At 41.2% G+C, this 27,503-nt stretch overlaps 1 protein-coding gene across 2 annotated transcripts; it reads left to right on the forward strand.

Annotated features, from left to right (window-relative positions):
* The first annotated feature begins 3,829 nt into the window (after positions 1–3,829).
* On the forward strand, positions 3,830–24,681 carry NUCKS1 (nuclear casein kinase and cyclin dependent kinase substrate 1). Of its 2 annotated transcripts, XM_034767160.1 has the most exons (8): positions 3,832–4,149; positions 14,239–14,288; positions 15,451–15,556; positions 19,695–19,750; positions 20,218–20,367; positions 21,393–21,545; positions 22,046–22,195; positions 24,316–24,681. In XM_034767160.1, the coding sequence occupies exons 1-8, from the start codon at positions 4,133–4,135 to the stop codon at positions 24,516–24,518; spliced, it is 885 nt and encodes a 294-aa protein (XP_034623051.1). In that variant the 5' UTR covers positions 3,832–4,132; the 3' UTR covers positions 24,519–24,681. The 2 variants fall into 2 exon arrangements, with proteins under 2 accessions (XP_034623052.1, XP_034623051.1); XM_034767161.1 differs by lacking the exon at positions 22,046–22,195 and having other exon boundaries at positions 3,830–4,149.
* Positions 24,682–27,503: the final 2,822 nt, after the last annotated feature.

Consider the following 27,503-nt stretch of genomic DNA (forward strand, 5'->3'; position numbering starts at 1 on the left):
TATACTATTTTTTTTTAAGTAAACAGCCTAAAATATAAGTAAATTGGATTTTAAAAATCCTATTTCTATTTTTAGAAGATTAAATAGGAAAAGTAAAAGGTCTTGTTTTTAAAAGGGTTGATCTTGACAGCATTCCTCTGATGATCATAATTAATAATACCTAGCACTCAGCATCCATAGATCTCAAAGTGCTTTACTAGGGAGGTCACTATTCCCATTCCTATTTTACAGATGGGAAACTGATGCACAGGAAAGGAAGTGACTTGCCCATAATGGCACCATCAGCTAATAGCAGAGCCAGGAATTGAACCCAGCTCTCCTGAGTTAAGTCCAGTGCCCTATCCAGTAGGCTACATTGCCTGGAGGAATAGATTTCATCACTTGTGGTGATGCGCTTTAACCTGATATTCAGCAGCAGCTCTACAGTGCCTGGGCCTCTTAATTGTGCATAAGTAACTGCCTCTCCAAAATAAGCAAAAAGCTTGAAATCCTTTAAAGGTTTCTCATATGCAAGACCTAAAGATCTGCCCAACAGCCGTGGAATGTTGGTATGTGCACAGGTTTGTTTTTTTGTTTTCACACATTTCACACACTGTTTGGTAACTGCTCAATAGGCTCAATAGAAAAAATAAGTGTCAAAAATCAACCCAGTGCAACAAAGAATGGTCTTTGCTTGAGAACTGTTTAAAAACTCAGCCAAACAGGAAAACAATCTGACTGTGCAAATGTGTGTTTTCAGAGCTGCCTCTCTGACACACAAGGCACTTAAAACAAAAAAAGCAAGCTTGTTGTTAACCTCAGTTTAGTTCTTCTGCAAAACAAACTCGGGTTCAAAGGCCCCATCTAAACTCAGGCTGTGCTATGTTAGGCAATCAGTCTTAAACAATGCTTTGTGCAACTGTTTCTGCTAATGTAATTGTCCCGTCCATGGTGGTTGGGATACTTTAGCTTAAGTTTGTTGGGTGTTTTAATGTGAGAACAAAGTTTCTAAAAAAAAAAAAAATAATAATAATAATTAACTAAGTTATGCCCCATCTATGCAGGCTTGTATAGCTGTTCAAGCAGAAATATGGTAGGAAACTGTTTTTAAGCAAAGAGACTGGATTTTCATCTCATCGGTGCTTATTACAACTTTGTACTCTTTTTTTTTTTTTTTTTTTTTGCATGATGCTGTGCCAACTGACCTCTCTCTTTCCCCCACATTATTGCTTAATGTCAGAGATCTTTGGTCGGTAGCCATGGGACTCAGATTATGTTAGATTTAGTTACACATTTTTAAATTGTGAAACTTGGATTACTACAAATCTACCAATAACTAGAAAATTTTACTGCAGTAAAACTTCCAGATGATGAGTACAGAATACAGTTCAAAGGGCCAGTCAACCATATAAAAACTCTTGAGGTCTTTTGTTTTGTTTTTGTTTTTTTGTTGAAACTATTTGCTGTTATGCATAATCTTGCAAGGATTTTTTTTTATAGACAAGATTCTGGTTAGTGTTTCTTAAGTTACAGTATTACTTTGTTTATATAAAAAGGAAAAAGCTGGTGATTTCTTCTGTAACAATCAGTAACCAAGGCAGTATCACAAACATTGAAACAAATTTGTAATAAAAATTCTGACTTTTTTACTCTTGCTTATTTAGTAGTTATTGGTTTCCTGTCTAAACAGTCCTAACGGCAGATGAGTTCACAAGTCCAAAACAAAAATATTTCACTGTCAACAACCGTATCAGTAAAGATAATTGTGTGTGTGAACATTGAACTGTTCCCTCTCTGCTCCAAAAATAAAGTTTCTGTCCTACAATGCCAGCAACACAAATCGGTCAGTTTCATGTAAATACACTGCTGTTGTGATATTGTGTTAAGGGTTATATTTGCTGTTAAAGTTGTTGACTCTTATGAATCCAGAGATTTAAATTTTCATGGACCTCTCTGAGGTTGTGTCTACACTACATCATTTACAGCGGTCTGACAAGAGAGAGCTCTCCCGTCGGCTTAATAACTCCTCCCTCTGTGAGAGGCCCTTAGCTATGTCGGCAGGAGAAGCTCTCCCGCTGACATAGCAATGTCTACACCGGCGCTTAGGTCGGTATAACTTATGTCACTCAGGAGGATGGCTTATTCACACGTGTGAGCGATGTAAATTATACTGAAGTAATTTGTAATGTAAACATAATCTGAGTCTTTCAAGCTCTTCTGTCTCCAAGGAGTCCGCAGCTTCACCTATAGTTTTCTTATGTACTGCACAGGTATTTTGTGATCATCATAGCTTGTGTCCCTTTAGCTTTGTTTATAGTGGGAAACTGCACTATTTAGGGGAACCAAAGTAGATGGAGATGAGTTGGCAGGTGTACCCACAGGTCAAGAATAAAGGCAGCATTTTTCATCCCTGTTCGTATTTGAGGCCCAAAGCCATTTTGGACAGCAGTGCCTGTGGATATGACAAAGTCATGATATTAGACCACATTAATGCTCTTTTGAACAGAGCAGTGTTTGCAGCTGTTGAATTTCACCATGTATTTTGGATTCAGCTGAGCCAAGCACCTGCAACTGAAATGCAGCCTAGACTCCTGCATTTTCCCTAATTTCTACATGCTGTCCATGTTGTGCTTATTCTCTACTAAAGCTGAGCTATCTTAGGAAAATATTACCCACCACTGGTGCAACGATGAAATCGAAACCAGCCAAAATTCATCTAGTTGCAGCTTTCCTTGATTCCACATGAAGTAATGGATGCAAATCAGCAATATGATGTACTGATCTAAGCTTCTCGTAGCTATTTACCATATTTCGTGAGACCATCCAGTAGACATTTTGTGTTAAAGAGTATAACTTGAGGGGGTGGAGGGAAATGAAGGTGTAAAAGGACAGTCCACTTAAAAAGCTGCATGATTCTACAGGTAACTAAAAAAATTACCACCCTGAGTTTCTGTGATTTAATTATGAAACGTTCTATTTACAAATAGGGAAATGGAGTTTTTTTTATAGATTCTGTTTGTGTGGTAAACTGGATTTTTGTATATCTGCTGTCACCAGAAACAAAGGTTCTGCCAGTCATCATAGGCTCTGATCGCTTGATACTGTAGCATGTGAGTGCCTCCCAAACATTAAAGTATTATTCATATCGAGGGAGAGAGACTGGCAGGCTGTAGATGTCGGGGTGAGCAATCAGCAAGGTATGGGCCTGGGGTAGATCTGGGGAAGGGAAGGAGGCATGGATGATGGAGAGGGGCTGAGAGGGGCTCAGGGCATAGCTAAGCTATTGCAATGCTCAGGTACTGGGACAGTGCCGGGGCAGAGGTATAGGGGCTGATGCGGGAGCTAAGGTATGGGACTATCAGAGTAGGTGTGTGTGGGGAGGGGCTCAGCCTGACTACATTTTCCCTCCAAAATCTACGCAAGCCAGGCCGCGTGCCGAATCGGCTGATCCGGCTCCATCTCCCGGCCCATCGCAGACCCCGTACCAATAATAAAATCGGGGCCGAATACACCTGACGGGGACGGGGGCTTGTAACTGGGGCCGGGCCCCACCGCATGGCTGCTCGACGGGCAGGGCGACCCGTGGCGAATCTACCGCCGCAGAGATCCCAGCTTGGGCTCGCGCGCTGTTATCGGCTGTTCCCTCTCATAGCAGCTTGAGTGTGGGGCGTCCTCCTCTCTCCCCCCCTCCCCGCGGGGAGGAAGGGGTGGAGCCGAGCCGCCGTGATGGTTCGAACGGACCAATTGCGTTGGACGGGCTGCTCAGTCGGCCAATGAGAGAAGGAGGAGGTGCCAGCGGGCTAGGTTGTACCGCCTCTCCATTCGGCGCATATCCTCGGCTGGGCGAACGCGACCATTTTGCGGGGGGGGGAGGGACGCGGCGAGTGGCGGGGACCCAGACGGAGGGCGTTGGGAGTGGAGAGAGGGGAGTGGGCCCAGGGCGCACCTTCCGGCAGGGACGCGAGCGGTGCCTGCCGCGGCGGAGGGAAAGGCGGTTCCGGCGGCGCGGCGCGGCCCGAGGCTCTGGGCCCAGGGATCCCGCTTGCTCTCGGCAGGGAGGGGACGGGTCCGTCACCGAATCGAGGCTAGTCGATTTCCCCCCCCCCCCCTTGGCCGACATCGCCCGATTCGGGCCCCGATTGGGTTGGAGAAAATGTCCAGGCCGGTCAGGTGAGTCTGGGGGAGGTGGCGCGGTGGGGGGAGGAGGCCCCACTCCCAACCCGCTTGTAGTGCCCCGCGTTCCTCGGCTGCCCCCCCTGCGGGGAGAGCGGGACGGGTGAACTAGGCCCTGCCCCGCTGCATCCTCTGGGATGGGCAGGCGGCCTGCTGCAGGCCATGCCGAGGGGAGGCAGGCATGGAGGGAGCGTGCATTGCTGCGCACTGTAGGGGGAGGCTGCCTAGTGCTGGAGGGACGGAGGGAGGGATACATCTTTGCAGCGTGCCCTTGTGCACCCCGTAGGGGGAGGCTGCTTGCTCGTGGGAGGGAGGGACGGATACATGCTTGCAGCGTGGTGCTCTTCTGCACCCTGGAAGGGGGACGGGGAGGCTACATGCTCATTAGGGGGAGGAGCGTGTGCGTGCCCTTCTGCACCCTGTAGGAGGACTGCGGGAGGAGGAGTGTGTGTGTGTGCATGTAGCGTGCTTCGCCCAGGCTGGGGGGGAGTTGCGTGAATCCAGCATGCCTGTAGTGGGGGAAGGGGTGGAGGCATGCAGCATACCTTGTTGCACGCTTGGTGGAAGGGTAACGTGCGTTGCTGCGAGCTTATTGGGTGGAGGAGAGCAGGGCGCTTATTGGGAGCTGTCCCTCATGTTATTGCTCGGGGGGATGAACGGTGAACATTTGCAGCATGCCATGACCCACTTTAGGGGGAAGCATGCGGAGTACCTGGATGCAATGTGATCTATTTAACACTTTCAGGGAAAAGGCATGCAGTATACCTTGCTGCATCTGCTTAGGGGAGAGGTGTCGAGTGGCAGGGAAGGGCAGACCGTGCTCTACGGTTTTCTTGGGAGGGGGACATGCATGCAGTATGCCATAATGACCACGGCACGGAGAGGTTTTGATGGGCTCCGAGTCCGCTTCCGCTAGGTACTGCTGCCTCCAACTTCCCTCACGTTTGGGGGAGGAGTTAGGAGGAGCCGCCCACCTGGGGCGGGCGGGGAGCGGTATCTGAACACACCCCCCTTATTTTTCCTTTGCCGTAAAACAACCTTCCTCTTGGAGTGGGTTTCCTGCTATTCCCGAGTCCCCGAGAGATCTGTCATTAAATTGTGGGCTCGGGGATTAGGAAACAGTGAAGTTCGTCCCTAGCCGGGCTTCCTTCTCCCAGGTTTAAAAGGAGGGTAGGACTCCTGTTAAATGGAGTTGGGCCTGGGTTCTGATAGCGTTTCTAGGGAGTATAAACTATAATGCAGAATTGTGATACGGTTGTAAATGTAAAATTCTGTGAAGTTTTCTCATGGTAAATTATTGTAGTCTGCCTATATTGATTAATATTGTGCATAGCACTTGAAATTGTAGTGTAAATTAGTGATTGTCTTTCCAATCTTGAAACATGGCACATTCTTTGTTTGTGGAAGAGGATTGTAATATGCATTAGGTTAACTTTTATTTTAGAATAACAAATATATGGTTTCAGAGTAGCAGCTGTGTTAGTCTGTATCCGCAAAAAGAACAGGAGTACTTGTGGCACCTTAGAGACTAACAAATTTATTAGAGCATAAGCTTTCGTGGGCTACAGCCCACTTCTTCGGATGCATAGAAGTTTTGTGTGTGTTAAAGGTGGGATTCAAGTTTGTCTGGTCTGCAAAGATTTTTGCTGAATGTCCCCAGATGGGGATGATAAAAGGGACATTCAGTACACTGATAGTTGAAAACTAAGTTTTCAGGTCTCATGTGTATTTTGACCAATAATTTGTGCATGCCAAGATAAGGGTGATTATATCTCATAGGTCATGCCTGAAAGTAATTGCCCAGGGTCCAGAAGGGTTTTTTTCCTCTTGCTTTATGGAACACTTAGTTGCCCAGCTACATTAATAGGGTCTGAAGCATCCTTGGCCTTTTGCAGGACAGGATGCTGTACTAGGTGGATTAGTGGTCTGAGCTTGAATGACAATGCCTCTATCCTGGAATACAGTGATGATACTACTTTGCTGCACAGTGATATAGTATACATCCTGCTGGTGACTTAATTGCCAGTATTGGAACCTGACTACAGGTAAGGGACATGTATATTTTTAAAAGTATGGTTTCTAAATTTTTCTATATTAAATAACCCATAATTCTTTCTTATAACCAACTTTAAACAAAAAAAAAATTGGGAAACCATACACAGTTGTAAAAGATGCAGCTTGCCTTAATATGTGTAGACAAGTGTTGGTCTTCAGCAGAGTTCAGTGTCCGAGTTCAGTGGGATGTTAATAGAAGAATACCTGCTGGGATGTTGCAAAATTGGAGCCAGCAATCCACAGTCTAGCTGGTCTTAACAGGCTTATGAAAAATAGAAGATAAATCTTCCAACTGCAAATGTGTTCAACATGCCCCTCCAGTGTTATTTAATTGGAAAACTGCACATAATTTTAAAGCTCTTGGTTTGAAAATATGTATGATTTACCTGAGGATTGGATCTGGTACTGTACTGTTAATGAGACTAGGGGAGTAAGGCAATATCTTTTAGTGGACCAGCTTCTATTGGTGCAAGAGACAAGCTTTCAATTTTATGCAAAGCTCTTCTTCTTGTATTGTTAATGGGAGATACAGGTGAACTTATCCAAAGTCAGCAACAATGGAATATTAAAATGTTCATTGGCCGGTGTGAAATGAATTCATGGTCTCAGTTTGCTTCTGGCTGAAGAAGTATCCATTTAAAAAATATCACCCTAAATGAAATATGGGGATAACCAGTATTGGGATAGTGGGGGAAGCTTGAACTGCCACTTTTTTTTGCTGGTAGTTAGAGGACTTTGGTCTCAAAGCCTGAATCAATGCTAAAATTGACTTTTAACAAAAAAAAAAAAAATAGTTTTGAGTTATTTGCAATTTATTCCTTTTCACAGGCATCCAAAAAAAAAAAAAAAAACCTAGCACCAGGCCTAGTATTGTTTTTGGTGCCCTGGAGTAAAATACTACGAAATTAATTGTATTGATTTTGCTAGCATCCTTCTTCAAAAATATGTGTATCTGTATCTTTGAAGTGTGCAGTGACGCTAATACCGATATCAATAGAACATTGCAAGGATAAATTAGTAGAAGATGTTGTTCTAGGATCTTTGCATAATATGACAAACAATTTCTAAATAGCATCCAGGTCATTTACAGCACATGGTTGTATCATCTCATATTTGTCTCATCTATTCTGATGTGTAAATTGATAGAGAAACGTGTAAATCTTATGTACTGTTAAATTAGACAGCTTTTATATTTTCTTGCATTATTAAATCTTGTATGTGTGTTTGAGAATTTAAAATTTGGTTTGTGTGTGGTTTTTTTGTTTTGTTTTTAAAATTAATGCAGTGCACTTCTGCCTTTCACTCAATTGTCAGTTTCACTTGTCACAATTCTAGTCACTTTTACTTGCACATATAATGTTGTAGAATAAAATGCTGCAGGCAAATGTCTAAATCCAATATGTTTTAAATAAGATCTTTGAATCAATACATATGTTTCTATTTTAAAAGTTCTGTAAAACTTTGAATTTCACAAAACATGAATTTTTGGACCCAAGTCTAACTTTCATGTCCCTTCAATGGTAAATATTACTCTAAGTCTTCCATTGGTTTAGATGTTTACTGCTAAGGTAGTGCTCCTGTCAGAGTGATAGGGAAAGTATTCCCCTAGTTAGAGGTGTTAAGGTCAAAACTTACATGTGACCATATGACACCTAATACTATACCTGGGCCATCTAAGAAACAAATGCTCAAACTAAGGTGGAGTGCTTCTTGAAATCTTACTTATAGCTTGCCTGCTCCCCTTTTCCTTAGAATTATCCCTTCCTTGCTTGCCCTTCAGAGTGGGATAGATTATTTGTGGTAGTGTCCACAATATGCCAGATACTTTTCTAATAGGGGAAAAAAAGACATGATCCCAGAGCATGAACACCTGAGCAGTAAAGAGACAGGCAAAGGGTAGTGGTAAGTGGGTACAGCATACATAAAGTAACACCCAAATAGCACATGTGGCTGAAAGTCAGTTGTATCTTTCCTGTACTTTTATCCTCATATTTCTCTTTTGTTTCCTAAAATATTCTCCTCAGTAGTTGGCTTAAATGGAGGATATGCACAAGGCTGCTTAAACTGTTACTGCATAAATCACTTAAGTGTTTTTTTTTATGGAGTTGCAAGTCAGACGTATCCCTAAAATTGCAGATACCACCATCAGTGCCCAGTCTTAGATGGCTTGTTGCACCAGGTTCTGGCCTAAATGATCACTGTCTGTAGTTAGAGACCTCTCGGCTGTCAGTCTTATTTCAGTACAGTTATGTCGTTTTAAAGAGAATTGTACGCACTAGCACTTATGTCGGTATAACTGATGTCACTTAGGGATGTGAAAAAGCCACCCCCTGAGCGACATAAGTTACACTGACCTAAGCGCCGGTGTGGACAGCGCTATGTGGATGGGGGTGCTTCTCCCACTGACATAGCTACCGCCTCTCACAGAAGTGGATTTATGCTGATGGGAGCGCTCTCTCCCATTGGCATAGAGCGTCTGCACTAGCAGCGCTACAGCTGCATTGATGCAGCTGCGCTGCTGTAGCGATTCTAGCGTAGATTATCCCTCACACAAATAGTGAGTTGTCTTAGACGAATAACTGTTGTTAGGCATAAGCATTGGAAATAAAGAACTGTTATAAGTTTGTCTATTTAGTTAAGGCCAGAAATATAGCATTATATTCAAGCATGGCAAAACAAATATGTCTAGAAATATTTCTTAGATGTAAAACCCCATATGGGAATGCTTCCCTGCACTGTTGTTGAAACCAAACTACAGCTCCCCATCAACTGGATGAGAACCAGAAAGTGAAACTGAACACTCTTCTGTTTAGCAGTCCAGGCTGAATGGAATCCAAAAAGGCAGTAACATAAATTAGTGAAAAGCTTACCTATGTTTTAGTAAATATTTCATGTTATTTATAATGGTGTTAGCTGAACACTGAATAATATTTTTTGAATTACTTACCTTAACAGTCTCTGATCAGTCTACCTAATTAGTCTTGCTCATATTTTATTCTCTGGCATTGCCTGAGAGGTAACTGTTTCTGCCAGCATTCATTTAACAAATTTGCTAGGCAATGTAGCCAGTTGCTGGCTTTTTAGGATTTACTCTTCTTCCCCAGCTGCCAGGGCTGTCCCGGTGCAGCGCCTGGGACAACCCCCTCCAGCCCAGGCCCCATCTCTTCCCACCCCTGCTCAGCCCCCTCCCTGCCCCCATTCCACCCCTTTCCCCCAAACCCCTGTCCTGCTTCTTTCTGGCTTCTGCCCCTTCCCTTGAGCAATGCCAGAAGCCAGTGGGGCAGGCTGGGGCCAGGTCACTCGCTTCTGCCGGCGCCAGGCCCCCAGCTAATCCTCCAGGCTGCCCTGGGCCCCGTGTCCCAAAGCCTGGGGTGGTTGCCACAGTCTGTCCTATGGACGGGATGGCTCTGCCAGCTGCATTCCCTCTGCAATCATGAGCCAAGTTTTCTTGGAGGTTTTCTTTTCTTCTTCTAATTTGAATTTCAAACTTCATATGTCACTGTAGTGCCAGGGAGAGACCTTGAGGTTAAGCACCTCATAAGGCAGGGATAAATCATTCTAATCTGCCTTCCTAAGCTATCCACACACCACCCTATTGAGCTTTTATCCGCTAACCTGGTGACTTGTATGCACTAATATTGAGTCTGGGAGTGCCTTTTTTTTTTTTCTGAAGATGGTATACAACTACTCAAGCAATACTTAAAAATATATTGTACAGCCAACTTCTTGGTTCTAAACGTGTGGCAATAGTCTTTCCGCCACAGGCAAAAACCTCTTAAAACTGGTGTCTAGTGGTCCAATGAGGTGTACTATGAGGATTACACGAAGGGCTTCTTGGACATAGTGGTCTTAAGAAATTCATCTATATGCATATACTTACCTAGTGAGCCAGCATTCAACACTGTACACAAACATACTGTCCTGTGCCTTGGAATTATTAGAATGGCTTCTGCGTTCTAGCACCTTCTATCTTCATGACACCCTTGCCATTTTTCTGCCAATGGCTGTTAGAGACTGCATTTATGCTCACCTTAAATGATACAAACATGACATGGGGTTGGTATATGTAGTGAATGTTGAGCCCAGAATAAGAATGCTAGACGGAAGAACAGTTTGTGCTTGACTTCAGTTTGTAGAGACAACAGCTATAGTTAAACAGTCCTTGAATGTTTGTGTGCTCTTTGCACCTGTTCTTTTGAGAAGACTCCTTTCCAGAAGTTTATCTTTCTGTATTTACCCTCCTATGTCTCTGTAGTCATTCTCTCCTGCAAGGCAAAAAGGGACAGCCTTCACTGTACAGTTGTCTACTGATTTTTATCACACTTCCTCTAAAAATCAATATTGCTGTAGACAATGTAATGAGGGAGCACAGTAGGGACCATCTTGCTAGCTCAACCTGTAGGGCTTAGTGCTTGGAAGCAGGAAAGAAGCTTAGAATGTTTTCGTTATTTGCCTGACATAATATTTTGCGTTTTAAATGTGTATGCTACATTATATTCTAATAATATGGATAAGCTAGGTGAAGCCCTTTATGACTGCTTGTTTCTTGCAAGGTGCTTATCCTACAATTTATATTATGCTCAGTAGGTTAGTGAAATGTGAAGACAATTGCCTTGTGAAATTGATAGACTGAGTGTGCAGCAAAATTACCTTCAGTTTTTGTTTTAAGGGGGAAATGTCTGTTCACTCATGCACACACAATAAGTGGATGGGCACAAGATTAACCTTTATCTCATCATTTAGTGTTCATGTTTCTCTCTACATATTTTAAAAATATAAATCCTTGTCCCGTTTCACAGCGAAAAAGCTGAGTTATGCCCCAGGAAGGCTAATAGTTGAAACTGAAATTAGAAGATGAGTTTTTGTGGCCTGGCCTCTATCCTTCTCAGTGAATCCTGCCAGTAGTTATATTCCCAAATTCATATTTTACAACATTCAGACTACAGATGAGTGGGTAGTGTGATACATTGCAGCTGTACTTGAATCCCCTCTTGTCACTTGCTTTGGATTCAACATTGCAAAAGTCTGACTGTCCACCTCTTGAATCTTTTTTGAGAGGGTTTGTTTAGGGTTGGTTTAATTGAATTATGGTACTTCCTCTTTCTCTAAGGCTGCTCCTAATAGTTACGAATTGAGGTGCATGCCGAGAAAGGAAGTTTAGAAGGAATTTGAAGGAGTTGACAGCTGTAGTCAAAGTATGATTTTAGGGGTATCCTAGCAAAAAGCCTTGCCAAGAGTACACTGTATTAATCTCAAAGTGCTGCTCCTTTCTGGAAAGTGCATGTAAAATGGCATTGTGTGGTTCTGTTTGATTTAGTGGCTCCATGTGAAATTTAAGAGGAGGATGGGAGGGATGGAGTTGTGGTTCAGGTGCAGGGTTGAGTCTCAGAGCTGCTTTCTAATCGTAGCACTCTTCCAGTCTGTGTAATATTGGGCAAGTCACTTAAAGTCTTAAACTTCACTCTTGCCATCTGTAAAAGTGAGATAACTACCCAACCTCATAAATGCATTTGTGAGGGTAAGTTCCTCATCACTTTTGGATTTCTGATACTGCAGTGATTGTCATATAAAAGCCTATGCTTTTTTAGATTCCTTTATTTTTTTTAAAAGGACTTTCCTACCTGCTGCATATCCTAGGATCTAAGTCAATCACTGATATTAGATAGCAAAGTCAGAATCTGGCCCTGCAATTGGAACTTCATTAACAATATTATTTTATGAGCCTGAATAGAATCCAGTGAGCACTTGCGTAGTTGTATTGGTTGTACAGGGCTAACAGAACTGAAAAGAAGTAATACCTCATCACTAGCGTAAATGGGTCAGATGCTGAATATGATGGCTACTTAGATCTCAATAAATTACATTTTAATATAATTTTTTAGACTTTGGTCTACTACTAAATACAGATCTCACATTTTCTAGGCAAATGAAGAGGAATTGGGAAGTGTCTGCTAAGTCATTTCTATAGTATTAGCCAACCAAATCTGCCAAAAATTGGAGCTCATAGTGCATTGTTACAGCTATAATTACTTACCTTTTCTAATCAAGCATAATTGTCTCTCAGAATTTTTGAAACATGCCTTGTGCCCCATTTTGTTTTGTCTTTTTTGGTAATAATGTAGAAGGAGAACCAGAAAGGGTTTTTCAAGAAAAGCATTAACACAAGAAATACCATGAATGTAAGGTCTAGTTGTCCCTGACTTTGCTGAGGGTGTGGATTATGTATGAGGTCATACCTTACCTGAGTGTTCCCTCAGGGGAGGTTGCCAGATCTGTCCCATAACTTCTAGGAAGGATAAGAGCCATGGGGCATGAGGGAGAAAATGAAACTCTAAGATGCAGCATCCATGCTCACCTCTCCACTCAAACATACTGTGAATAGCTTCTTAAAACTCTCTTTCCCTTTCTGGGGCTGTCCATAATACAGTTCATCAGAGGAGCACCTCATATTTGCAGGGCTACAATCTCAAAATAGCCAACTGGCAGGGCACTTTGTATACCCAGAGAGCCCCTAATGGAAGCCACGTTGATCTACTTGTTCCCTCACTCTCCAGAAGACTAAGTAGTGAAGTCTCCACAGGAGAAGCTGTGTGAGGAGTGGGGCACTTCTCTATCCTTGTCACTAGTTGAGTTCCACTAAAAAGTTGCTCCCAACTGCTGCTTCAATCAGTGGGAGGGGTAGTGATACTTTGAACTCACAAAGGTCCAGTGTAATAATTTTTTTCTTCCAATTTTTTATTTTATCACTGAAATTAAGTTGGTGTTAACCATGAGAAACCAAAATTTTAAACATGACTCTTAAAAAAACCCAACTTTCACTCTTAACTTGTCAACTTTCAGTCTTGCCTCATTGTTCTCTAGTCATTATGAAGTCTTAAAGGATAGGTGGAATCTGCATTTTTTAAAAAACCTTTCAGGCATTCTTTTATATATATCCCAAAAGAAATTAAACAAGGAGGAGGAAGCACAAATCTTTTTCTCTTCCTTTTCAAGGACTGACTTTCTTAATCTTGAAAATGCTATATTTGTCTGCTTGGCTTATTCAAATATTTTGATTGTAGGCTTATTCTGTGAAGAAGCTTCAAATATAATGGCCAAAGCATTGTGAAATGACAGGCTTTGTCACTGTTTTCTTTTATTTAAAAAAACAAAAACATTTACAGTTTCTCCCTCACTGTCCTTTTTAAAAATTCAGTTGGAGGTCACTGAATTTTGTGTAAAGAGCAGCTAATACCCTATGGAAAACTTATTTTTGTACAAGCAGTTCTCCCTGTCTTGAGGTCTCTGTATTAATGGCATGTGCATGACATGGTTAGTTCACCTGCTCAGTCTGTACCTGGAAGTACATCTTTGATACTATTTCTACAGCAACCGTTTCATGTCTGAGGCTAAAGATTGGGGGTGGAGGGGGGATACAGACGGATGTAGGAACTCCTAGGTCTGGCCTAAACAAAGTTCCACCCGTTTCAGGCTATGCCTAAGGCCTATGTCCGCAAAACGTTGTGACTCAAGGGTGTGACTATTCCACCCCTCTGAGTGACATAAGTTACACCAACATAAGTGCTCGTGTACAGCACTGTCAGCACGAGAGCTTCTGTCGCTTACGGAGGTGACCTTTTTTTTATGAGTGTCTTCACCAGATGCACTGCAGCGTCACAGCTGTATGGTACAACTACAGCGCTGTACATATAGACATACCCTAACTAAAGGTGTTTGGGGGGGTTAACTATTTTAATTTAAAATAGTGCAACTTCTAGATTTCATAAACCCTAATACGTAACTAGTGTAACAAATGCAGTATCAATAGGGAGGTAGATAGAAAATATCTAAAACCAGTTATTAACTAAACTGAATGTTTCCTGCCCTGTGAACAGGTTGCTGGGTTTTTTTGTTTGTTTGTTTTTTGTTTTTTGTTTTTTTTTGAAAACAAGAGTGGTGCTTTTTTATTGATTTGAAAAAATCTGTCTTTCCAAGATCATAAATTGTTAATTAAACTTAACTTTTTTTTTTTTTTTTTTTTTTTTTAAACAGGAACAGGAAGGTGGTCGATTATTCACAGTTTCAGGAATCAGACGATGCTGGTAAACTATTTTGTTCTTTTTCAGAAAAAAAAATACAAAATGTTCACTCTTTACCATGGCCATGAATTGATCAGGGTTTGTAAATGTGTACCCCAATATTTTTTAATGTAGTAAAAAACTATTTTAATGCTTATATTGTGGCAGCTTCTAAAGGCCTTTCTTGGTTTGTTATTGTCAGAATCTTCCTGAAATTACTTCCTCATATTTTACCACAGCCAATTTATTAGTTTATATAGTTGATCCTAGCACACTGGCTTTTCTGTGAATCATCCTTTTTTAGTTATTTGCATATTCATGTGAATTAGATTATCCGTATGGCTTCCAAAAATATCATAATGTTTTATTTTCTTGGAAAGTAAACATGATGCTGCTCTGCTAATTAAGGTTATATTGACATTTAGTGGAAAGAAAATATGACTGAGGCTTGCCTAGTTCTTAACTGCAGTACTATTGGTAGTATCCTGTAATCGTTGTGCGTAATTTGGAACTTAAACGATTTTGTGAAAGACCTTACACCTGTCTATTTTTGTCATATCTAAACTGGTTTTTTTGGAGCACCTAAGATAAGAAATAGGTGCAAATTTTAATGGATTTGTGTATGATTCTGAATATAAGAATGTACGGTTCTGATTTTCCATAAAATTCAGATCAACTTTTCTCTTGCCATGAAGCCTTTGCTGCAGTATTTCCTGTGACTGCTGCAGTATTTCCTATGACTGCTGCATCTTAAACTTGTTAACTTATTATGCAGTTTGCAGATATACAGGTTGAGTATAATGTGTCTCTTTTGTAAAGTTGAATTGAAGTTTTGAAGATTTGGATTTTTGACAGGATGCTGATCTGACCCCCTTTAAAAATGACATGGCTTGGTAACTTTAAATATACACCTCTACCCCGGTATAACGCTGCCATCAGTAGCCAAAAAATCTTACTGCATTATACGTGAAACCGCGTTATGTCAAACTTGCTTGGAGCCGCTGGCGCGCGCAACCTCCCCCCCTCCGAGCGCTGCTTTACCGCGTTATATCCGAATTCGTGTTATATCGGGTCGCGTTATATCGGGTAGAGGTGTACTTGAAGAGGTAATACTCTATTTGGGTTGCTGGAAGTTATAGCATAGTTTGCTTCTTTTCAAAACCATTTCCTCTGGTGTACTGTTCAGATGAAGATTATGGAAGAGATTCTGGCCCTCCAGCCAAGAAAATCCGTTCATCTCCCCGGGAGGCTAAAAATAAGAGGCGGCCTGGAAAGAATTCTCAGGAGGACAGGTAAGAAGTTGTTTCTGTTACTTCTGATAGCCCAACATTAGCTAAACCAGTCTTGACATGTAGGTCGCAACAATCGTAAGTGATGTGCACTTCATTGCACTGAAGCCTTCAATGCTATAGTTGGTATGGTGATGAGCTTTCAAGGGGTTCTAGAAAGAGTAAAGAAATCTTAGTCATGGAATGGTCCCCTTACCTTGCATCTAAGGCTCAGTTACTTGAAGCTTAGGGTGTATAGGCATCTCCAGTTAAATAGTATCCTAGCAGTTTGAAAGAGATCTGGTAATGTATAGTGCTTTTTCTTTTTTTCACCCTGTTTGACATTCTTCTACCCTTCAGAGAATCTAGAAAATCTGCCTCTAGATTGTATGTGAATTTCCACTTGCAAGTGACTAACTGGACATTGAAATTTATTAATGGAGGCTGCTGTCTAAGGCAGTGGTTCTCAAACTTTTTTTTTGCAGACCACTTGAAAATTGCTGAGGATCTCGGCAGGCTTTGGATAAAAGTGCTATTAAAAAAAACTTAATGATAATAAACATTTTTTTTTTTTTTTGGTCTACAAATAAAAGCACACAACTCCTCATTTAATATCAGTAGTCTTACCTTTCTAATGCAATGGATGTGCCATCCCTCCCCAACCGCAGCAGCCTCCGAGCTGGGGCTGGGAAGGAGGACTGTTTCCCTGGCAGACACAGCCCTGGAGCTGGGGAAAGTCACCTCTTTCTCTGTCCGCCACAGCCCTGCATGTCCCTAATTCCCCCCCCCACACACACACCCTCTTCTCACCCCACTGCCTCCTCCAACCTACCTCCTGTCCCCCCAAGGTCACCACCTCACTTTACGTGTGCGTCTTCTCCGGGGTCCAGGCACCTAATTAGTGGAGCTACGCCTGTGCAGCTCCTCTAATTAGGTGATTGGCCCTTCATTCTCTCGTGTGCGGCTGCCCAGGCGCACACCTTAGAGGGAATTATCTGCGAACCACTTGAGTGGAGCTCGCGGACCACTGGTCGTCCGTGGTCCACAGTTTGAAAACCTCTGGTCTAAGGAATCCCATTAATGTATTTTTTGGGACCTTTACTCCTAAATCCTGAAGGCCTGATAGATCCTACAGCCTTCTTGTTGAGAGAAGGACAGAAAGGTCCCGCAAGAAGAGCATGTTATGTCTGTGCTACATGCTGGCAAACTCATTCTGTGAATCTGGAAAGGTGCAGACTCTATGTTGTGTAATAGCAAATTTGATTCTAGGCATAGAGCTCCTAGCTCCAGCGATTGGTCCAAGAGATCTAACCTGAGTCAAAAGAATATTGGAGCAGCCCATCTACTGTAGAGCAGAGGAGTCTTCAGCAGAACTCTAGGGTCTGTTTAAATGCAGGACTGGATCTGTGCTGAGTTGAAACATTTGAATGTATTGAGGGAGCCAGGTCATAACAAACATGATTGTGGGTAGGATGCATAGTCTGTGTAAGCTTCCTAAAATGGCAAGACTGTTGCTGACCAAGCCAGCAAAATTGGACACTTAGGTTCTCTTTCCTTTTCAAACCGGCAGTGAAGCCAGGCATAAAGCATATGTCACTAGAGCTTCAGCATTAAAATCATGTTCCAGAGCTAGGCAACTAGAACAGGAGCAAGTAGAGTCGCATGAGCTACAAAAATCTTGACACAGGACAAGAGTAGGCGGGCTACCAGTTTGATATAGTTCAGTCTCTCCGTAGTTTTATAGTGCTTTACAGTCATTGTTGGATCTGACGGAAAAAGCCCCTCAACTATTATTAGCAATGCTTTCTACAGAAGTGGAAGCATTCGCAATAGTGAAGACTTATTAGTTCTCCATTTTCATAGTTTGTCTGGAATTCAAGAAAATATCTTACTTTGATTACTGAGGTTGCTCAGAAATGTAAAGGGAGCCAACCCCTTAAGGGAAGACCTGTTGAAAAATTACCTGCATCTTACCAGACAGGACAAAAGAGTCTCTTGACTTCTACAGTAAACCCAAGGCAACCATCACCAAGAAGTTGGCCTACCATGACTGGTTGTATGGTGTTCCTTAATGTCCACTGACTGTTTACAAGCTGAATATTAGTCTTGGAAATGGAAAGTATGCCAGCTATTTCTTGGTGATGACTGCCTTGGGTTTACTGTAAAAACTAAAGCCATGTCTGTGCTACAGCAGTGCAGCTGTAGTGTAGATGCTTCCTATGTCGATGGAAGGGGTTTTTCCAAATTCACCTCTCCAAGAAGCAGTAGCTAGGTCGACGGAAAAATTCTTCTATCTACCTGGCTGCATCTACAGTCCCTGTTAGGTTAACATAAGTTGCACAAGGTGCAAAAATTTTCACAGCCTGAGCAGTGTAGCTCAGTTGATCTAATTTTAACTGTAGATGAGGCATTAATCTTTTTTTTCCTTCTGTATTTGGTAGGATGCAGGTTTTTCAATAGGACCCTACTTCAAGGTGTGGAAGTGGAAAAAGGGATAAAGGGAATTTGAACGCAGATATCTTAGTTTCTAGAATAGAGCAAGAGTCAGGCTAACACTAACTCTAATAATGCGAGACTTTAAGGCAGGGCCTGGGCGAGTGGGGGGGGAAAAACTGTAAGAGATGCTGTTTTAACCTTGCGTTAGATAAGAATAGAATGCAGACTGTAACAGAAACTGCTGAGAAAAGTAAGATATCAGGAAGGAATATGAATAAACAAGATGCGGCTGCTGATCATTATTGTATGCAACAAAAGGAATAAATGCTTGCCCTAATTGTTTATCTGGCAGAGACCTGCCTAGGAAGGGGGAATCCCTGTCCGTGCATACTCTCCCTCTCTCAATTGCTTGAGAATGAATTGTTGCAGACAACCTAAGAGTGAAGACTGTGTTTTCTTCCACAAAGGTTTGAGGTGCTTTTACGTTCCTGAGCAGTAAGGAGGAGCGCTAGTGGCAGTCATAGGATTAAGTGGGTAGTGATGTGTGCCCATGTGCTGTCTTGGTGTGGGTGGGGCAGAGGAGAAATATTTCAGTCTGGCTTTGAACTTCAGTAGCTAACGTAGAGACAAGGACATTTGCGTCTGAGATGTTGACCTTTTTACACTAGGTGCTTCAGGGAAGGGTGCTATTCTGTTTGACAAACATCCTAGCACAATACGGCAACATAAATAGTAAGTAGGAATCTGACCCAAAGGGATTTTTAGTGCTGGCACTTCAAGCACTTTTGTATGACTTTCCTGGGTGGTTTTTGTTTTAGCCTTTGCTTGCAGGATGCAGTGTTGTGAGAACTGCTGCGGTCTACATCTGCTGCTGCTGTGTTTTCTACTTACCTGTGCTCCAGTAGCTTAGAAATATTGGAGGCCAAGATTGCTGTCCAGGAATTACTCCCAAATATTACCAGAATCTAGATATTTTCGGCCACTTTCAGATGATCTAATTTATGAGAGAATCCGATCTGAAAGCATCTAAATGTTGATTGCTATGAGAGCCGCTAGTTCTGTTCCTTCTCAGTCTGTGGCAAATATGCGTATGTGATACAAACTTAATTGTTGTTCCCACAAGACTTGAACTTGTAAACAAACTAGCTTATTCAAGTAATCAAAACATGCTTCAGAAATGTGTGACGTTAAATTTCAGATTCAGAACTAGTTATGTTCTACGGTCCCCTATCCATTCTTGCCATTGGCACAACCCTTCAGTAGTCTGGAGTGTATTTGTTTCACCATTACTGGCTTTTACCTGTGTTTTCACCAGTCCTATTTAAAACTGTTTACTCCTAGGCTGGGTTTGCTGTGTTGGCTTTACACCCTTTAGCATCCTAAAGGAAGATCCTTTCACTCCATGTTGTTTCTTCTAGCTAGTTACAATAGTAATTATTTTACATTTCAGAGTTAACAGTTTATTGAGCTGAACTGGGCAGCTCATTTCTAAGAGCTGTTGTTTCAGCTGTCAGTCAGTTTACACTTGCTTCACAATTTGAAGGTGGTTATTTTTACAACCATAATGACAGATAACTTTTTTTATTTTTAAACGAGAGCTTAGATTCTGAAGCACAAAGTGGCAGCCTCTAAAAGTACCAGTTCACCCAGCTACCACAGGCTTACCCAGTACAGCAGATCCATCCTCGAAAATAGTGATAAAACTTTCTCCTTCTCTCCTTTGCAGTGAGGATTCAGAAGAAAAAGATGTGAAGACCAAGAAAGATGATTCACACTCTCCAGGTAGTTACCCAGCTGCTAACACATAGCCAAGTAGGCTTGTTATAGGAATATCATCCTTGTAATAGGAATATTACAAGGATTATATTAAAGTAAAGGACTAATAATGCCGACAGGAGTAGTGTTCGTAATACATAGCTCTGCCGTTGCACCTTAACTCAGATGCTATCTTTGATTCTCCTGTTCTTTCTAGTCCTGGTGGACTAGACCACCAGATTTTCTTCCTTTATGATCTAGTACTACTGAGACAAGGTGGATGAGGTAATACTTTTATTGGACCAACTTCTGTTGGTGAGAGAGACAAGCTTTTGAGCTATACAGAGTTCTTGCTCATGTAATGCTAGAGTAATACTTCCAGCTAGGAAGGCCAAAAATATTAGTCCACTGTACCTGCCACTTTCTTATGGCTCCAATGCATATGTTCCATTGAGAAGTATTTGAGACTTCATTTTGTCACCATTTTCTCCTAGATGAAGACTTTGGCAGCGAGGATGATGACTTAGGAGCAGATGATGGCAAAGCTGACAGTGACTATGAGAGCTCTCAAAAAAGCAAAAAAGCAAAAAAAGCCAAACCTGAAAAGAACAAGAGAGCCTCCAAATCCAGGAAAAGGGCTGCAGGTAAAGAGGGTAAAAACAAAGATCTTTCCTACTGTTAAGCGACTGTTTCGGGTATGTTGCCCTGAAATCAGTCCTGAGCTGGCCTAAATGTTGTGACTGAATGCCAAAGATCCAGAAAGCAAAATCCGAAGTTAGGAACTAAGTATACTCTGTGCTTCATCTCTCTAGCAAGTTATGTGCTCTTCCTTCCCTCCACCTCTCCTTTAGATGAAAAGTCTGAAACCCCTGCTGTCCTGTGCCCCCACTTTTATCCCTAAGCTTTGGGCAAGTGGGTGGGAGGAGGGGAAGCTCAAGGATCGTTGACTAGTGTGAAGCCGTTCCCTGACCTCATTCCCCAGCGTTAGTACTGAGATTCTTCTGCTTTTCCGCATTTTTATTCAAGCTTCAGTCTGTCAGCTGGATGGAAACGAGAGTTTAAATAACTTACTACAGTATTTCCCAGTTTATTCTGCTCTAGAATCACAAAAATATGAGCGCAGAGTCTATAACCATCATGAGTGAAATATTTTTACAATGAAAAATATAGTACTATAATGCAACATTGACTTGAACAATTTGAGTCAGTGTTCAGTTATGTTCAATGTGGGAATCATAACTGTCATATTGTACAATAGCATTTGCTATTAAATTTACATTAATGATATCTGACATTTATAGAGCACCTTTCGTTACAAAGGATCTTGGAAGCACGTTTTCACTAAGCAGCACTCTGCTGTGTATTAAGAATGGGTCGGTGCAGGATGCTGAGGAAATATTCCTGTTATGAAAAAGTGTCCTGGTTCTTAAGTTCATGGTTAATGGACAAGACCTCAAGGTTGAGCCCTTTCAAAACCATATGCCTGATGTAGGGAGAATTTTGACCACACTCAAATAACCAGCTATGATAGTTACCCAGCAAGCCTCTCAATTCTCCTGGTTTATCAGGAATGATTTGGCCTTCATTTTGCTCTTACCACATATTCCTGGCTTGCAGTAGGAGCTATGTCATGGGTCTTCATTGCAACATGGTGAATTTTGTGTTACAGAGGACAGTGAGGATGAGAAAGAAGACCACAAAAACGTGCGCCAGCAACGGCAGGCAGCATCCAAAGCAGCTTCCAAGCAACGAGAGATGCTTATGGATGATGTGGGCAGTGAGGAGGAAGAGCAGGAGGAGGAGGAGGCACCATTCCAGGAGAGTAAGTAGAGGGGGATTGTAATGAAAAACATACTAAAGCAGCTGTTTGGAGTAGTGTGACTTAAATGTAGTTAACTTCTTGGGCGTTGGATGCAGCATGCTCACTAATGCATTCAGTGTTAAGGCATATCTGTTCAAGGGATGAATTAAGTTTAGCTGTAGTGTAGTGTATCCTTTTTTTTGTCTTAAGCTCAGGGCAAAGAGGTGCATGACTTGATACACTATCCATTTACAAATCCAAAGTCATCACCATAAAATAGGTATCTTTACAAACATTGTCGTCTGCTATGAAATATTTACAGATGATAAACTGAGGCACAGTAGTAAAATGACTTGCCCAAGATGACACAAGTATGTGACAGCTTATAGAACTAAGGTGTCCTGACTCTTACTCCTCTCCCATGCACCAGTCTAACTGCTAGACCACTTTCCTTTCTTTGCACTTGGAAGAGATATAAAGGCTTCTTCACAAACACACACTTCCTTTCTCTGTCCCTGCAGAAGATTCTGGCAGTGATGAAGACTTCCTCATGGAAGATGATGATGATAGTGATTATGGCAGTTCAAAAAAGAACAAAAAAAAGGTGGCCAAGAAATCCAAGCCAGAGAGGAAAGAAAAGAAAATGCCTAAGCCCAGGCTAAAGGCTACAGGTGAGCTTACTGGACGGGAAGCCACTTGCTTCAAAAAATGAATATTTTTGCAGCTGTAAGGATCAGTTAGCAAGGCTGTGTCTGAGTGTGTAAATGTCACTCTTTCCTAACTGTTCATCTGCTTAAAGGAATATTAGTCAAATGATTTTCATCATTGCTTTTCTGGAGATTAATAAAGCATAATTAGATTTTTAAACTACTTAGCACTTCAGAATTAACTAACAGCCTTGTGAAGTAAATAAGAATTAAATCAGTTTTACTGATAGGGAAATTGAGACCAAAAAAAAAGATCATGCCAGTGGCAATGTTGGGATGAGAACTCTTGAGTTCTTAGCTTCCAGTCCTGTCTCTAGTCAGCTTGTCCTGTGGTGACTTAAAGTAGTTGACACTTGGGCCTAACAACCTTGAATAATCACTCCATTTATTTCAATATGCAGACCTCTGGATGTAGGCATAGCTATATAGAGGTGCACAGATATTCAAATTACTGAATGCATTTTTATTCCACTTTTCTAGCTGACCGTGAGCATGAGAAATGTTAGCCTAAAGAAAGCTTTTCAGCAAATGAAAATGCCTTGAAATAGGAGTCTATGATGAAAGTGCCTTTGCAGCCACAAACTATACCATTACTACTACGACCTTACTGTACCCTATGTTTTTCACAGCTACAGAACATGTTGCAAAATTGTGCTTCAGAATTGCAGCTTTCTTAAAAAGAAAAGTTACAAAACAAGATTTTTTTTCCCTTCATGGTTGTGGAGAAACTTTCAAAAGACATTTGGTTCATAATATATTGTTGGCTGCTGGGAGCTTAGAACACTAGCAGTGGGATTTGAACGGTCTTGTTTTTTTTTTGGGAGGGGATGCCCATGAGCTCCATTGTTCTGTGGAAGTGAGTTTCTCTCTTTGAGATGCCATGGAGTTGAGCTTTTGTGCTGCAGGTAGCTGCTTGCTTTGATGCCACAGTGCTGCCATCCAGCAGCTCATTAAATCTTGCAATTAAATGGTTTGTAAATATCTTTTAGAAACACTTTCCCTTGAGTTCAGGCTCTTAAATAACCTTGCATAAGAGTAAAATGTCCTTTTTAGATTTATCAGGCATCTGTCTTAACACTTCTTATTTTCCTCTGAATGCCTACAAACATTCAAATGAATCCATAATAAAATAGTAGCCTGGTCCTAAAGTAATTTTTCCCACTCAGGGTAAGCTTCAGAAGACAGGTCTCACAGCATGCCATTAACTATAAGTAGATTGGCATTCACTTCTACCAAAGATGGTGCCTCTTAGCTTGTCAAAGCTAACTCACATGTGGGCTGAGATATGTGACAAACTCAAGGGTGATGGACCCAAAGTAAAATTAATATCACAAAACTAAAATATTGTCAGATTTGTTTCTTTAGTGTAGATAACTCTTCTGTAACTTGTGCTTCACAATTCTCTTTTTCTGATGTAAATAACTTCAACTATAAAAGCGAGGACACCCTTACTTCATAGTGTGGGTAACATTGGGACTACAATGAGTGAAGTCCCTCAAAATGAGGGACATTTGAGAAGACTGCCCAAGTTTGCTCTCTGTTAATGAAACAGACTTGTGCTATTGATAAACCTAATACGAAGGCTAACTCTGAACTAGGACACTATAATTGCATGACTTTTGATATGTGATAGGCTTTCATCAAAGAGTTCTGGTGATGACTTCAACCAATAAATTGGAGTTTCATCTGATTGAAAATGAAAAGATTGAGTTTTTACTGTATGTGCCAAATTCAACACTTCTCCTACTGATTTGCCTATCCCTTACTATCTCCTGTCAGCTTATTTGAAAGTAAATGAGAATTATGGATTTTTCTTTCCAATTGCTTTCCTGCCTCTACTGATTTCTCATTGCTCAAGTCATCTCTTACTTTGGATATGGCATCATTATCCACGTTAACAGTTTGTTGCTCCAACGGCATTAATACAGGACTCATCTTTGCAAGTATCCTCTTACAAAAAACAACCTGGATTTGGTTTGGAGAATACATTTTCCAAGTAGAGGTTGTTTGTGTAAAGCTGTGTGTGAAGCTTTATTTATGTAATTGTAGCTGATCTCATGAAACTGGTGCTTTGCTTTCTTTAGTGACACCCAGTCCGGTGAAAGGCAAAGGGAAAGCAGGCCGCCCCACAGCTTCAAAGGCATCAAAAGAGAAGACCCCATCTCCCAAAGAAGAAGATGACGAGCCTGAGAGCCCCCCAGAAAAGAAAAAAAAATCAGCCAGCCCTCCACCAGAGAAATCGGGGGATGAAGGGTCTGAAGATGAAGCAGCCTCTGGTGAAGATTAAATGGCAGTTTGGGGAGCTTGTTTTGTTTTTTTTTTTGTTTTTGTTTTTAAATAAGAGGAAAAGAAAACATACTTAGGGGTAGAACACGGTTTTGGCTGTGGCTTGACTCATGGGCTTTGAATGCTGTCTTTGCTTTCAACTGTTTAATACAGTATCCTTTTTTTAAAAAAAAAAAAAACCCTTATTCAGTAATGTTTTTTTGAAGTCACTGTTCTCTATTGGCCATTGTCCCCCACCAAATCTGAAAGCCATTTAAAACTAAATGGATCACTTACTAAAAATTATATATTTTGAAGGGATGTTGCAGTTGTGAAGCAATAGCATATGAGGCTGATACTTAAAAATTATACTTACAAATCATCAAGTAGCATAGATTTCCCAAAGCTGAAAAGGGCCTTTAAAACTACTGTTCCTTATTGGAACACACAACAAATTCACCTTCCATCATGTAGTTTCAGTTGACATAAATTCATTCCCTCAGAAAAAAGGAAGTTAATGAATTCTAAATAAGATCTTTTTACCCATATTTAAGCTTGTTGGGTTCATGCAACTATTTTTAATAGGCAATATTCAGGAGATTTATAATAGTCCACCTTAGTGTTTCATCCTTTAGAAAGGACTTATCCAATAAGGACGTGATATCCTTTGTCTCTGGCTGGGTAGAATTGCATTCTGCTCTTGGCAAAGTGCATTCATTAGGCTCCAGACCTGCAACCCACCAGCTGCTCATACCCATTACTCCTGTCACTTTTCATGGCTGGATATAGTTAAGCAGAACGTGGGAGAAAGTTTTGAAACAAAATTTTAAAGCCTGGTTTTCTTATGATGATATGGGAGTTTTTTCTTAGTCATTTTAAGCAAAAAATTAACTTAGTCTCAAACTAAACTCTAGTTATGGGGATGAGGGGGGTGGCCTTTTTATAAATGTGAAGCAATGGATTCCTGTAATGCCACAGTCTCAGATCCCATGAGTCATGCTTAAGTGTTTCTCTCCTCTCTTTCCGTCTGTCCTCAGAAAGGCTGTGTAGTCATACCTCTCAACCCTCTCCAGCTATAGTGTTTGGATGGCAGACTCCCACCAGTATAGAACATAACTTCACCCCACCCTCACGTCTATTTCTTCTCGCTCCTCCTTCCTGCAATGTGGGAGTGTTCTTCATGCCGATCCCACACCCCTATATCTGCGCCTAATGAGTCAGCTTTCTGCTACTGAAGCCAAAACACTGGCTGAGTAGGGATTGGAGCACTAATGGGAGGGAACAGTGTTGATGGCAGTGTAGCAGGACCGTGGTGCATACAAAAGCAGGCTGTCCCACCAAATTCAAGACACTTGATGTCTGTGCAGTGGCATTTTATTGTGCTTTTATCAAAGCCGCCATATCTCCTTTAACCCTTAGGAATAAAAGTACACAGGATTTTTCCTTGAAACCTTGATACAGGGACTGCAGTATTTGTTGGTGGAAAAATAAAAACTGGACTTGATATCTTTTTAACCCTTTATGTTTTCTATAGATCTTGCACGTTCTCTCTCATAGCTGGCAAGCTTGACGGTCATAATCTTTTCAGTCGATTATATATGTTCTTAAACTAGCCTCTTCAAGGTAACAAGACAGCTAGGGAGTTGGATTTCTGGTCTTGTGGTGTTGGATTTTTAAGGCTGTTGGATTTCTGAAAGCTTTCAGATGGGATGCACTACTATGATCTGGGAGGAGACCTGGCAGAGTATCCCATGGAGTCTAAAGACACAGAATGAAATGTTAATAGCAACCAAGTCGTTGTCTTATCTGATTCATGGCTGTGAACCTCATTGGGAGGCTGTACATTATCTTGGCGTATACATCTTAAGTTCTCTAACTCTCAACTAGGAGACTAACATTGCCACTATAATAAAGGCTATCCATTGTAATTCTGTACTTTTAGGGGTTTAACTTTGCAGTACAACTTCAGGCTGGGTTGTGATGTGACTGACTTGAGCAAGAAGTGAATGTATAACTTTCCCATCCAAATATCAGGAGAGCAAAAAGTCTCTTGCAATCCTTAAGTGAAACTTTTCAGATCATAGTCCTGTAATTCTTTAGTAATGTAGAAAAAAATTAAATGGACAACTTCCTAATGGTCAGCTATGTGGACACTGCATGTAAATTGACTCTTGGTAACATGCTCCTCCATGAATGACTTTCTGGTCCATGCAGATAGTCCCTCTCAGTACAAACTACAAGTATACACACTTAGGCCTTTCTTGTCTATTGGGTTGTTCGTTCGCACTTGTTTTTTTTTTTTTTTAAGTGTACTAGATTTACTAAGAGTATATTGCCTCCAGTAGTAGATCTGGTGAATCAGCTAATTGTATTTTTAATTGTCTAAATACACTTCGCCCCTAGACCAGATCTGTTCTGAAGGGTGTACGTTTTTTGTAGTTTCCATTAAAGTATTTTTTCCTTTTTAACAAGTTAAACTAATGTCCAGGCTGTGATACATACCTGAAACCTGGAAATTCAATGTTCAGACTAGACCTCTGTTATGAACTCAAGTCTTTGGACTCTGGATTCTCTCATACCTGCCAATTATGGCCCTGAATCTTTGTAAAATTGTTGTTGTTCTGCTTGTGTATTCATGACTAATGGCTGACATGACAGGATGGTAGGATTCTTAATTTTGAATCTGTCACAATCTGAACACTATGTTAAATGCTACATTTTTGTTTGGATCTTTGTAACTATTTCTCTGTAGGCTAGTGTTTTGGTAGTACATGCAAACACTAAATCACAGTGGTCTAGATCCACTTGTCTCCAGGTTACCCTCTCCGTTTGGAAATAGAGCAGCTCATTTTTCCTGCAGATAAAAAAAATTGTGAAGACAAAGTTTTTGTTGTTTTTAAGACCAATTGAGCATTTCTGATTAGCAGTAGACTAACTATTTTTTTAAACATGTCCTTTTAAAAGTTTTGTTTTCAAGCATTTTAATTCCATGAAGGGAAGTAATAGG

This window comes from Trachemys scripta, chromosome 4 (genome assembly GCF_013100865.1).
Source record: "Trachemys scripta elegans isolate TJP31775 chromosome 4, CAS_Tse_1.0, whole genome shotgun sequence".
NCBI lineage: Eukaryota > Metazoa > Chordata > Testudines > Emydidae > Trachemys > Trachemys scripta.

Coding starts and splice junctions, on each gene's coding strand:
- NUCKS1 (XM_034767160.1), top strand. Junction 15,557..19,694: donor AAGAATTCTCAGGAGGACAG/GTAAGAAGTTGT, acceptor TCTCCTTTGCAG/TGAGGATTCAGAAGAAAAAG. Junction 20,368..21,392: donor ATCCAGGAAAAGGGCTGCAG/GTAAAGAGGGTA, acceptor TTTGTGTTACAG/AGGACAGTGAGGATGAGAAA.